This window comes from Mastigoproctus giganteus, chromosome 11 (assembly GCF_048544385.1).
Source record: "Mastigoproctus giganteus isolate SK-2022 chromosome 11, ASM4854438v1, whole genome shotgun sequence".
In the NCBI taxonomy this organism is placed as follows: Eukaryota; Metazoa; Arthropoda; class Arachnida; order Uropygi; family Thelyphonidae; genus Mastigoproctus; species Mastigoproctus giganteus.
This window is the reverse complement of record NC_143585.1, coordinates 4,488,808-4,503,409: the sequence shown is the minus strand read 5'-3', so window position 1 is coordinate 4,503,409 and position 14,602 is coordinate 4,488,808. Positions and strand designations below refer to the sequence as shown.

The window sequence follows — 14,602 nt, the reverse complement described above, 5'->3', positions numbered from 1 at the left end:
AAAATGGTAGATTTATCATTTTTTAAGCATATCAATTTATAAATTGATAAATTTATAAGCATATAAATTAAAAGCAAACGACGAAACCTTCCATGACAAGCGCATAACACATACTGAACCGAACAAGGATTAGCGAAAAACATCCACACTCGCGATTTTGTCACCCCTCTCCTCCCACCCACTGAGCGCTATTTTGACCGGGAAAGATAATTTTAGCCACGCCCATGTTTTTTTTATGGCAGAAAATATTCACGCCGCTTTAAAATTCACATTTTTTAGGTTTCATTTTATATTAAATCGGCGATCGCGAAACCGCAAATAGCGGGGGTTTACTGTAATCAAATTCATATTGCTCTGGTTTAAAAGGATTCAGTTTTATTGGGAGATTCTATTGTAAGGGGAAATGGGTAACGTTTTTTGTAATAAGTTTAGGTAGACTATAAAGAATACAAGAAACAGCAATGTATTTAGCAGTCACAGGCCCTGGTCACTCAAAGACTGTGGGGGATTGTACAAGGCTTTTGGGGAAAATTACCTGCATGGCCCACACTTGAACAAAGTGGTACAAGAGTTTTTGTCTGTATCATATATTTATATTACCTACCCCAAACCCATCAGCAGTTTCCCTGAATCTTTAAAGAAAAACTGCTAGTTTGGGGGGGGGGTAATATAAATATTACCTGTCGCAGCTCTTGCGATGAGTGCAAGCATTATTTTGACCCATAGCATCAGATATATGGGTCAAAGTGATGCCTGCACACGTCCAAGAGCTGCAACAGCTAATATTGGTAAGATGTTCTAAGGATAGTGACATTTCAAATGGGCTGAAGATAATGCTAGTGAAACAAGCTTAACTAATTCAAGGATAAACCATTAGTGTTAACTGGGTATACAGTTATAGTTACAATAATATTGGAAGTGTTATCAGTAAAATGAGTGAACTCCAACTCCTGGTTAGTACAATAAATGACTAGTACAATGCTGACAAAATAGAGCTAATAGAAATATGGTGCCACCCAGAAACAGGATATGTTGAGTTTTACTATTGTAGGAACAATGTATTTAGGAAGGATAGGAAAGACAGAAGGGATGGTGGGTTCATGCTGCACATCAAGAGCAGCCTGAGTGCAGCAAAAGTTTTTCCAGATTCGTAAGTTGCAAGTGCCGATACAGAATCTGTGTGGTGAGTTAATTGGAAGCAAAGAGAGAGAGAGAGAGAGACTAATCTACAAACAAGAATATTATGAAAATTATGACAAGAGCCTCTCTACGTGCAAATGAAATGGGTGAGCAAGTGTGAATGTTATTATTATGGGTGATTTCAATTTGCCTGACTGACTGGAGTGACAGAGGAAACTCACTATAGAGAATAAAATTTTTAAACAAACTATATGATTGTTATTTGTATAAATGTGTTAAGGAAAGTACCAGGGACAAGAATATTCTAGACCTGATTATTATCCACGAATCAGATGGCATCGGACTGATGGTAGAAGAACCATCAGCAGGGAGTGACCACAGAGTACTTAGGTGGGATGAGGAAAGGTAGCAGTTGTTAAAGGCAGAAAGAGTTTTAATTTCAGGAAAGGAGATTATGATATCTTATGTAGCCTCTGTCATCTGGGGAAATAGCTCACAAAGCACAAATAGCTTGATGTCACAGTGGCTGTGACATCTAGCTGGCAAGGTCTGAGAGGAGCCTGCCATTAAGTTTTTCAGATTGTTTATATCAAGTATAAATAGATGGTAGTACAATAACCGAGTCAGCACAGTGTAGAAAACAAAGTCCATAACTGGAATCACTTATGGTTGCAGTGACCATGATATCTAACTGGAAAAGGATTTAAAAAAAAAAAAAAAAAACTTGCCATTAACAATTAAAAATAAATATCAATAAACATAAATTTAGTTTGACATTTTACATCAAATGTAAACAAGATTGCAATAAAATAATTGTACCAGCACAGCAGGAATATAATTGGAAATGTCAACAGTTGCAGTAGACATCAGGCTTCAAAGGGTTAATTACTTGGAATAAGTTGCCTTCGTGGGTGGTTGAGGCTGACAGCTTGAGAAAATTCAAATAGCTGGGACTCAAACAGGTATTTGATTTTATTATTTATTTATTTTTAATTACTTTTTTGGCTAGCACAAAAAAAGGGCTCCTTGCACCTTATGGCTAATACTAATACAGTCCATTCCGGTTATTTGGGACACATCAGGGCTAGTGCATTCTGGCCCAATTAAGCGGCTGCCCCAATTATCCGAAGTTTCACGTAAATAGTTAAAAATACAATGTACCCCCCCCCCCTTTTTACAATTGGTTCACTGTACAATCAAATCACGTTACGACGAACTCAACATAGTAAAGTACCATTCACTATACGAAGTGCGGTTATTGTGATCACGTTTGTGAATTGAATTTTAATTCTATTAAACAGCAATTCTAATTAGCGAAAATAGGAGGAATATTATCCACAGGCTATAAAAGCAAAAATTTACCCTTTATTACCTTACCAATTAAAAAATACGTGAAAATCAGAAGAATACACGTGATAATCGGAATAATTAATATGTACTGTAATATGTACATACGAACTAGTTGACATTTCTGTTCACTGACATTTGTGGGTGCCGACCGGGCACCCACAAATAAAAAAATAATAATAAATTGCGGGTGGGGGTTAAAATTTAAAACAGTAAAAAGATAAGCAATCAAAAACACAGAACACGGCACACACAAATTGCAAGTAACACAATACACACAAGTGAGAACCGAGTAACGAGTTACAAAGCTTTAAAAATATGAATGAAGAGAAGATCTGAAAATTAATTTTTTTATACGATTGAAGATTCCATGGAAGTGTAAACACATTTCACCATAATAACCCACAGAATTCCAGCTGTTGATATTATCGCAAATTCAGTAAGATCGAGTTTACTGTCCATTTATGATAGATTTCACTAACAGAAAAGCCCAATAAACAGGTGATTGTTTTTATTGTTTTATGGTTGTGACCTCCAGAATTTCGACCGAACCATGTGGTACCGTCGGAGACAATCGTAGGGTAATCTCCAGTGCTGTGGTCTCCTGCCCCGATTAAAAGGCATGCTGTCCCAATTAAGCGAAGTAAACCCTGGCTATTTTCTCAATTAGTTTTTGTTTTTTAAGATTTCCCCAAATAAACGGCTGCCCCGATTAACCGGTAGCCCAAATAACTGGAATCCACTGTATATTATTTAGATTTGACATATAAGGCTTTGCTATCATACAAAAATATCATAAATTTTTGAAACATAAAGCTAATGCTATAAATTTTCTTATATTACTTTAATAGAAAAAAATTTAATTTGACAGGAGTCCTTACCTTCACTCTATAAAAATAAAATGAGTTATAACATAAAAGGGAATTTTTTCTGGGACTATGCCCATATAACTATGATTTAAAAGGAATATGGGCATAGTCCCAGAAAAAATTCCCTTTTATGTTATAACTCATTTTATTTTTATAGAGTGTTAAACAGTGTAAAAACACTGTTAAAAAGAGGTTTAACAGTGTAAAAACACTGTTAAATCACATGATAGTTTTAAATGTTTACATCAATTTACATTTTGGCAACATTTCAAAGCTCAACTGAACACTAAAGGCAGGGCTTGAAGTAGAATGCTAGACTAGAATACTTCAAGCTCTCTCTCTCTCTCTCTCTCTCTCTCTCTCTCTCTCTCTCTCTCTGTGTGTGTGTGTGTGTCTCCCCGTCCAGAATGCATGCCTGATGATAGAGTTCAGCTGAGCCTCAAAACATCGCCAAAGTATTAAGTGAAAATTGATTATGAACATATAGACTTTTTTATTTTTTGAGAGAGAGAGAGAGAGAGAGAGAGAGAGAGAGAGAGAGAGAGAGAGAGAGAGAGAGAGAGAGAGAGAGAGAGAGAGAGCATCCTCTCTCTCTCTCTCAAAAACACCCTATATATTAGCAAAATTCAGCAAGCTAATGATTATGAATATTAAATTTAAGGAAATAATTCATCTGCCATTTTATTAATTTCAGTTAGGATATACATTTGAATATTTAAGTAAGAGTAACTTACTTCGAATACTGAATCCCCGGCTACGAGTACTGCTGATACCACGATATATCATCTTCCGCCCTCTCAAAATGCTTGATATACCACCTCGACTTATACGTCCACGAAATCCTCTGGCTCGCAAACCCCGTCCCCGGCCCCTGTTGAAATCTGCTTCACCTCTATCATCATGCTAATGATAATAATAATAAAATACATATGGGCTGTCATTTATGTCACATGCACACAGTGCAGAAACTAATCAAGATCATATTTCAATTTACACATATAACAATCTTCAGAAAACAAGTGAAACAGGCAAAATACAGTTACCTTATGATGGTAAATTACAACCTTTGTTAAATGGCCTTTTCTTATTTTAGTGTTTTTCTTATTTCACCTGCAACTATGGATACCCAGTACAAATCATACCTACCAACACTAAAATTTCAATTACTGGAGATTTCTCTAAATTTTTAAAAACATCAAGAACATTTGGCACTAGCATTAGTACTGTCACATGATGCAAGACAGCAAGCTTATACACCAATGGGGGGGGGGGAAACTCATTTCACCTATCCATTACCTCCAATAGTTTGTCTAGTTCTTCCTTGAATTGATTTGCACTACCAACTTCAACAAAAACTGATGAAAGTTTCCAGCAATCAACCACTCGCTGGCTTAAGGCAACCATCCTTCTTCAATTTGAATTTGTGCAAATGTGTGGTTCTCCGACAAAAGACCGCATGAAAATTCTGCACAGAAAAAACCCCACTGTCACAAATGCTCACAAGAAAAATGCCCACATGTAAAATTGCTCACATGGATAAATGCTGACATTATTTTTAGTTTACAAAAAACAAATTATTTCATATTTCAAAATGCAACAAAATGTTGAATTTATATATTTTATTTCTACTTCTATACAATGTATTTTAATATAGCTTTTGAAATAAAACTTTTGATTTTAATATAAAATAGAATATTTGGATGTAAATGTTTGTAAGGGAAATTACAGGAAATAAAATGCTCTGGTTTTATTGCAACTAAAGCCTTTTATTTTATTTATAAAAATAAATTATTTTTTTCTGTCTTACAAAGTGAACAGTCAACACTCTTTGGTTTTTTATTAACAAACAACTAATTCAGACATATTTCAGTGATTTATTAATTTGTCAAGGATTTGAATAGAATTTTCATTAGTGTAAGTTAGACAATCTCTGCAGTATTTCAGTTTGTCTTCTGCACATATTCCTGCACAAAAGTGGCAACCAAGTCATGCAGTGCATGACTTGTTTGCCACTTTTGTGCAGGAACATCTTCTCTTTTTCACCTCTAGATGGACCTGCCTGTGCATTAGCCAGCATCAATCTGTGGCAAGCCAGGTCCCTCTTCAGTCCATCAAACAAAAACCACATTCTGGGATGACTGCAGTGGAATAGCAAATTAAGTGCACTGTGAAATCCCTTACAGCAATTTGTAATTTTAGATAATGGAATCACCATGATGCACTCAAGAGCTGCATCATGATGATTCCATATTCTCATTGGAAACTGGGGATCTCTACCTGCTGCACCCTCAACTCTCATTCAGTTATGAAGACAAAAGGTAGCAACATAGTACAACAACCAACCAAACATTGTCATGATTCCTGTCCTCAAAAAGTAGAAGCCAACATTGCCAGAAGCAAAATGAGGCAATACATGAGAGTAGTTAGTTCTGCTCCTTGCAATGTAAAGGGGAATGTGTTTTCAGAGTTGAGTAACAATGAACTGGCCCATATGCCCTTGCGAGAAATCTTCTCAATCACAGAAAAGACAGTCATTTGCCTAATCCAACAACAATAAATTTTGACATTCCTGAGAAATACCGTCAACTGATACTTCATGATTCAGGTGTGGATGATCCAGACAGGATTCTTGTTTTAGGTAATAAAGAACTCTTGGTTGAATTGAACAAAGATACAATTTATGGAGATGGCACCTTTGATAAAGTTCCAAACATGTTTTATCAACTGTATATATGACATGCCAAGGTGGGCAAATCATATCCACCATGTATTTACATTTTGTTACAGAAAAAGAACTTGGATACTTATAATAGAATGTTTGAAATCATGAAGCTGGTGGTTCCAAACCTGGTTCCTCAAAAAGGTTTTGGTGGATTTTGAGAAGGTTTGCATGAATGCAGTGAGGATTGCCTTTCAACATGCTGAGGTCAAAGGGTGCTATTTCCATCTGTGTCAGAGCCACATCAGGAAACTCAGCAATGTTGGCTTGAAGACTGAATTTGAAACTGATATAAATATAAAACACAGTCTGAAGTCTCTTGCTGCATTAAGCATTGTCCAAGTCCATGATGAGGAGTGTCTCTGATGAGCTTTCCACCACATTTACAGACAAAGATAGCTATAATGAGATGCTCACATACTTCTTTTCCACATACATTGAGTAGAGATCCCCAGTTTCCAATAAGAATGTGGAATCATCATGATGCAGCTCTTGAACGGTCGCCTAAAACTACAAACTGCTGTGAGGGATTTCACAATGCACTTAACTTGCTATTCCGCTGCAGTCATTCCAGCATGTGGTTTTTGTTTGATGGACTGAAGAGGGACCTGGCTTGCCACAGATAGACACTAGCTAATGCACAGGCAAGTCTGTCCAGAGGTGAAAAAGAGAAGATATGATGCATTGCATGACTTGGTTGCCACTTTTGTGCAGAAATATGAGCAGGTAGAAGAAAAAACTGAAATATTTGCAGAGATTGGCTAACTTACAGTTAGCCATTGAAAATTCTGTTCAAATCCTTGAAAAATAAATAAATCACTGAAATATGTCTGAATTAGTTGTTTGTTGATAAAAAACCAAAAAAGTGTTGACTGTTCACTTTGTAAGACAGAGAAAAAAATAATTCATTTTTATAAATAAAATAAAAGGCTTTAGTTGCAATAAAACCAGAGCATTTTATTTCCTGTAATTTCCCTTACAAACATTTACATCCAAATATTCTAGTTTATATTAAAATCAAAAGTTATATTAAAATACATTGTATAGAAATAGAAAAAAATATATATAAATTCAACATTTTGTTGAATTTTGAAATATGAAATAATTTGTTTTTTGTAAACTAAAAATAATGTGAGCATTTATTCGTGTGGGTATTTTTCATGTGAGCATTTATGACAGTGGGGTTTTTTTCTGTGTGGAATTTTCGTGTGTGGCCTGAGGAAGAATCCCGTCAACACTGAGCTTGCTCAATCCATTCAAAGCCTTAATCACCTCAACAGATCACCTTGCAGGTGCCTAGTCTCCAGTTGCTGCAATTTGCAGAACTGAAGCATTCCTTGGTAAGAGCAACCCTATGTTCCCCTCATCAATCTCACTGCCCTTCTCTGTACTTGTTCCAGCAGCTCTACATCCTTCCTAAAATGAAGCCTCCAGACCTGTACTCACGGTGTGGACTGATCATTGCCTTATACAATGGTATAAAGGCAATAGGAGATCACCTCCTTATCACTGTGAACAAAATTCCTATGTATCGTTGACAAAACCCCATGAGCTATCCTGGCAGCCTGTCTGCACTTCTCAGAGAACTTCATATCTGACTGTACAATTATCCCAGGTCTTTTTTCATTTTCCACTACCCTGAGTATAGTACCACATAGTTGGTACACTACCCTGAGTAAGCTAACGGCATGCAGTACTTTGCATTTGTCAATGTTAAATTTCAACTGCCATTTCTCAGTCCATCTACCTAACGTTTGTTAGGTTTTTGTTGCAGTAGCATACTGTCATTAACCACTCTTGCATCAAGGGTGGTTAACGTTGCTTTCATGAAATTGACTGATAATATAGAAAATGGGCCCAACATCTAACCCTGGAAGACTCCACTAATAGCATTAATCCAAAAAGAGCAGTGTCCATTGATTACCATTCTCTGTCTTCTCCCACTCAACATCCCTTTTTCCATAGCAGCAACATACCCTTAATGCCACATTGCTCCAGTTTGTACAGCAGTCTTTTATGTGCAGCAGTATTAAAGCCATCCTGAAATCCATGTATGTGATGTCAAAATTATTTTTCGCATCTAGTTCCTTGGTCACTGCATTATAGTAACCTATCAGCTTGGTTAGACAAATCCATGCTGTGATTGCAGTATAATTGCATGCCTGTCCACATAGTCCTGCATTACTTCTCTAACCAGTGATTCCATTATTTTCCCTGGAACAGACGTTAAGCAAACAGGTATGTAATTAATCAAGTCACCTTTTGATCCCCATTTATGAATTGGGGATACATTCGCACATCTCCAATCCGTAGCGACCACCTCTGAATCCAAGGATGCTCTCATCATTATGGCTAAGGGCTTGTTTACCTCCTTTGCTACCTCCCTTAGTATAAGTGGATAGATTCAATCCACCCCAGGTGCCATTTTTATGTCCATCTTCAACAATTTATCCTCTGCTTTCCTTTCAGTTATCACAGTCTTTTAACTCCTCATTAGAGTTTGATCAATGTCTGGCATCCCCTGCCCTAAAGAACTGCTCATGTGTGAATGTGGATGCAAAATACCTATTCAATTTGTACACAACCTGAGCAGGTCATCAACAGTTAACCCACAGACATCAAGTGGCAACGTGATTCAACCGCTTCCTTCTACTGTTAATATAAGCACAGAAGTCTTTGCATTTTTGCCAGAGATTTCTCATAATCTGCCTTTGCTTGCCTAACCTCTTTTGCGATTTGATTACAGACTAAGTGATATCTACCTTACGCTTCTGTGTCACCTGATAATTTATATGTATCCTATGCACTTTTCTTCTCTATCATGTGTCTCAAACAATATTTCTTTGTTAGTAAGAAAAGCCTAGTAGCTTCTTTGATTACTTCTCTGAATTACTTCCCATTTGGAATTTGTTGTTGGTAACATTATCAGCTGGTCCCAATGCACAGAATTTAATAACTGTCCGAATGGTTCTTGCCAAACCATTCGGACAATTTTTAAATGCAACCACATTGATGATAGCTATTTCTACAAGACAAAAATATCAGATGTCAGAAAAAAAAAAGCAAGCAAAGCATCAAACACCTCAACATAACATCTGCAATAAGGTTTGTTCCACATAACAAAGACATATTTATACTGATACCAGTTTCTCAAAAGTCATGTGGAGTTTTTTAATTATATACAGAAACTTTGATAGCAGGGATAAGGAGATGATTATCCGTTTGTACAGGTTTAGAGGCCTCACTCTAGGAAGGATGTAAATCTGCTGTAACACGTGCAGACAAGGACAATCAAATTGGTGAAGGGAAGAAAAGAATGCTCTTACCTAGAAATAGAAAGGCTTCAATTCTGCAAACTGCAGCATCTAGACACTAGACATCCACGGGGTGAACTGATTGAGATGTTTAAGGCCATGAATGGATTGAGTAAGCTGAATTTTAATAGCATTCTTCCTCTTGCCGATATTGCACACGAGTGGGCATAAATTCAAGTTGAGGAAGGATGGTTACAGGTTGGATGTGGAGAAGTTTGCCTTTAGCTGGTGGGTGGTTGATTGTTGGAACAGGCATCCATCTGTTGCTGTGGAAGTGGATGGTTTGAAAAATTCAAGGAAGAACTAGACAAGTTCTTGGAGGAAGGGTATGAATGGATAAGTGCACATGCTTTTTTTAATTTTTTTTTTATTTTGGCTGATACCATATAAGCTTTCTTTCTTGCATCCTTTTCCACTACTATACAACCTTTTACTATACTTTCCACATACAACCATATGAGGAAAGATTCCAATTATGTGGGTTACAGAGCTTGGCAACCAAACACCTTAGAGGTGACCTTGATTTTGAGGTTTATAAGGCTCCGAGTAGTAAAATGAATGAAGGTGGAATTCTCACTGTTCTAAAGAATTCTAGAACTGAGGGTCATAAAGGTTGACAGTTTGAATAAATTCAAATATCAACTGGATACTTACTGTGTGAGGAGGGAAGCATATAATTTGTGTTTTCTTATCTACTTGGGTTTTTTTTTTTTTTTTTTGGCCAGTGCAGCAAAAGCTTGTGGCTTTATTGCTCATGGTGTCTTGTCAATGATATACAGGAATTTTTCTAGCAGGGATAAGGAGGTGATTATTCCCTTGTATAAGGCAATGGTTAGGCCACATCTTGAGTACTGTATACAGGTCTGGAGGCCTCATTTCAAGAAGGATGTAGAGCTGCTGGAACGGGTACAGAGAAGGGCAACAAGATTAGTGAATGGAACAAAGGGTTGCTCTTACGAAGAAAGGCTTAAGTTTTGCAAATTACGGAGTCTGGAGACTAGGCACCGGCGAGGTGATCTGATAGAGGTGTATAAGGCTTTGAATGGTTTGAGCATGCTCAATGCCAATGGGATTCTTCATATTGCTCAGAATAATCACCTCAGAGGGCATAAATTCAAATTGAGGAAGGACGGATGTCGGATAGATGTGCGGAAACTTGCCTTTGGCCAGCGGGTGGTTGGTTGGTGGAACCGACTTCCATCACTTGTTGAAGTTGATAGCCTAAACAAATTTAAAGCTCAACTGGACAGGTATTTCGAACGAACGGAGGGGTAAAATGGGAGTGGGTTTTTTTTTTTTTTTTTGGCTGATGCTGAATAAGCTTGCTTTCTTGCATCATATGCCTCTACTAATGCTAATGCTATATGGTGAACACTATTACTATTACGGAAACAGTAATGAATATTGCACATTATAATTTTCTGGTTGGTAAACAAGAGAACCTCACCAGAAAATTATAATGTTCTGTATTTAATTAAGCAAGAAGGGTTGAATGTCAGTTTGTGATTTAAAATTCCTTCCACTGCTACATAATATAATGTTTCTCTGTTTGTGGGCCAGTCATGAAACAAAGAAACATTATATTATGTAGCAGTGGAAGGGATTTTTACCAGGGAGAAATAATATAAAATATGTTCCACTGACTGAATCAAAAAAGTCTCTTCTTCCATACATATAAAGCTTGGATTAATGAAGAATTTTGTTTAAGACCCTGAATAAAGAAGGAAATGAATTCTGCTACCTGAGGGAAGTGTTTCCCAATTTAACAGATGCAAAACTAAAACTGAAAGAAGAAATTTTCATTTGGCCTAAATAAACTCCTCAAAGATGATGTATTTTAAACAAAACAATAGGATATTGAACTAGCAGTTTGGTGATTTTTAAATAGTAATTGTGCATAAATTTTTGAAAGAAGGTAATTATATTTGCCATCAACTTTACTGTAATGTTCTAAAGAACATTACAGTAAAGTTGACGCCAAATATACAGTAAAGTAATATTCTTTACTTTACTGTAATGTAAAGTCTGCCACATATCTTTGAAAATAAATTTTCTTCATTCTTCATTCCCATCTCAGTTATCAGCTCCATATTTGGAAAATGTGAGAGATGAACAAGGGGAATGCTTTCATCAGGATGTGTCCACAATGGAAAAGCAGTTTCTTATAGTGTGGAATACCGGACTATAAGAAAAAAAACGAGTGGAAAACATTTCTAAGGAAATTCGAATGTATGTAGTACATTACACATTTGATTATAGTAGTTTAAAATGAACAAGACTCATTTTTAAGATAGTATATGTATTTTTGTATATCTGAAAATGGTCATTCATTGTGTTACTAAAATTTCAGTATATCTTTTAATGGAGATGTTATAGACATAATTTTTGTATTTTTGAAATCAGTGGATCAATTTCCTTTAGAATCTGAAACTTTTGCTCCAAAGGTATGAAAAAAATTTTTTTTTTCATTGGCCAGTGTAATTAATCTACTAAATGCATGCTTGAAAAAGATTATAACACTAAAATGAATACCGAAATATAGTTTAATATTTATAATTCAGTGGATGCCTGATAATGGAGAACCTGATTTTACAGAAAATCCAATAATCTGGTATTTGGATGCAGATATCATTGTTATACCTACAAGTCTAACAATCCAGCATCCATGGGAATGAAGCAGTGCACGATTATCTACTTTTTAATTATTTATTTATTCATTCCTCAAGTACATACATTATTTTTGCCTCCAGGCAGCAATTTTATTAGAAGAGCAGAAGTTTCACTCAGAACCATAAGAATTCTTACACTGTTCCATACAGTAAATGCATAGTAATCTACATTACATGTTTGATTAAAGTGTGTAAATTACATTTACAGAAAAGGGAAGTTTATTTAGAGGGTATCACGATATTGCCTTTCTATTTTTAAGAAAGATTAGTTAGTGACATTAATAATCCTCCACGAGTTTTCCTGTTAACATACTATTTTAAAAACAGATGGCATTGTTTACTGCCATTTATTTAAGAGACCATCTAATGACTGATGAGCAACCAATAAGTCCGGAAACAGGCTGTCACAGCAGTGTCTCAAGAGTGGCAGATTAATCTTTTGATGATACCATTCATCTTAAAGTGGTACAATACCAAGGCAAGTTGTGGTGTGAATGATAAGTTCATTATATTATCTAAGCTGGTTTTCTGCTGGCCACAAAATACACAGAAGGACAAGACAGTCCTCCCATTTTTATATTAATTCAATAAGGTCAAAAAAAAACAAACTATTTTATAATTTTGAAGTTCTGTGTATAATTAATTTTCATTCACATTAAATATCCAAAAGGTCAAATTTATCTTCTGTGAGAAGTTGTCCATTCAATTAGTCCCATGCTTAACATGACACAACACAAGTTACTGCTCAATTTAAAGCTTACAATACCTGTGCAAAAGACAACTTTCAGTATTAAAAGCCCATTCTCAAAAACTGTTTAAAGAAAATTCACAATTCATAAATTATTTTACTTTCGTTATCTCTGTACAACTGAAATTGGTTTTAATATTCCATAAAATTAATTAAATGTGGTTTATTTTGTTATTTTATGGTAAACAGAATTTCGAAGAGAGGGGGAAAATACCTCAAAGTAACTTGGACCTTTGGGAATGACTTCAGGTTTCTCCATCCATGGCTGGTATTTAAATCTTTCAGGCCGTTGAGAAAAATCTGGAAGTTTTTCACTTCTTGCACTCTTTTGCCTTTCTCGTTCTCGCATATGTTCTCTCTCTCTTTCCCTCTCTCTTTCACGATCCCAACTATGTGAATCTGGTAGTCTACTGGCACCTCCAGTTCTGCTTCCTTAAATGAAACAAATAAATGAGTGAATTAAAATAGTTCTCAAAGTTACCCTTGGAAATCTTTAAACTGTAATTTTTAAATTAGTGATATAAAATTAATGTTGCTTAACATTAATTGACAGCACAAAGTTCAATTTTTACATTCTGCAGAAAGAAACTGATATTTTACACAAGAACCCTGAAAACATGTAATTTATATTTTTTGAACCGATTTCCATTAGCCTCAGACTGTTTAGTGGGTAACGTTCATACACAATAGAAAATCTTTCTCCGCATTAAACTCTTATTAATCCCAAACATTAAAAAATACCCGCTCTAACAGATGCTCCATATCAAAACCATTAACAATGAAATTCAAAACTGCCTTGAGTGGTAACATGAGAATAGCAATTCCAAAATAACTTGTACACTTTTTGAGGCTAAAATAAAACTATAGAGGAAGAAAGGGATTTGGGAGTCTACAAAAGGGCAGCTATGAGGAAAGACTTCAAATATGTGGGCTACAGTGTTTGGTAGTCAGGCACTTTGAAAGTGATGTGGATGAGGTCTGTAAGACTCTGGAAGAGGATAATAAAATGAATGAAGCTGAAATTTTCACAGTTATATTTGATTCTAGAACTACAGGCTGTAAATTCCAATTATGGGGGAAGGAGATTAGGCTGCACTGCAGGCAGTCTTCTTTAAGAAAACTGTTAATTACTAGAACATTTTCCCTCCATGAGTAGTTGAGTTTGATATCTTGAACAAATTTAAAGATCAGCTGGACGTGAAAAGGAAATCAACATCGGTAGTTTTTTCCTTTTATTGTATTATAAACACTATATATTATTGCATATTGTATTATTTTTATTGTATTGTAAACTTACTTACTCTATGGTGCTTGGGCCACGAGGGTCCTTGACTGCCTTGCCAGCTAAATTCCAGAACTCTATTGTGCACAATCTCTCTATCCAGTTCACCTCTCCTCTGAAAATTACACTAATATCTGTCTTTATGCCATCCTCACATCTCAGGGCAGGTCTGCCAGCTTTCCTTCCTTTCTCACTTAGGATTCCTGTGAGGATTTGATGGATGTGCCTTCCATCATCAGTACAGATAGCACGTCCAGTCCATCTCAATTTTCTAACCTTTATGATTTGAATTATACTTTCACTTCTATATTTCTCCTTTAGTTCATTGTTATGTAGCCATCTCCACTCTCCAGTGATTTCATCTTGTTTTGGTTCATAGATTGTTCTTAGAATTCTATTTTCAAATGACTGTAATATGTTCTCTGATTGTTTTGGTCGTGGCCAGTTTTTCACATCCATAGGTTACAGTACGTAGTATTATCATTCTGTAAATCTTTATTTTCAAGTTACTAGA

The 14,602-nt window shown here is 35.8% G+C and overlaps 1 protein-coding gene across 1 annotated transcript in view; it reads right to left on the bottom strand.

Moving 5' to 3' along the window:
* Positions 1–14,602, bottom strand: part of LOC150077658 (uncharacterized) — a 221,760-nt gene that overhangs the window by 17,762 nt on the left and 189,396 nt on the right. The window contains exons 11-12 of the mRNA XM_090384750.1: positions 13,021–13,238; positions 4,091–4,259 (exon numbers count right to left, since the gene is read on the bottom strand). Coding sequence (XP_090240876.1) covers positions 4,091–4,259; positions 13,021–13,238 — 387 coding nt within the window. The remainder of the gene's footprint in view (positions 1–4,090; positions 4,260–13,020; positions 13,239–14,602) is intronic.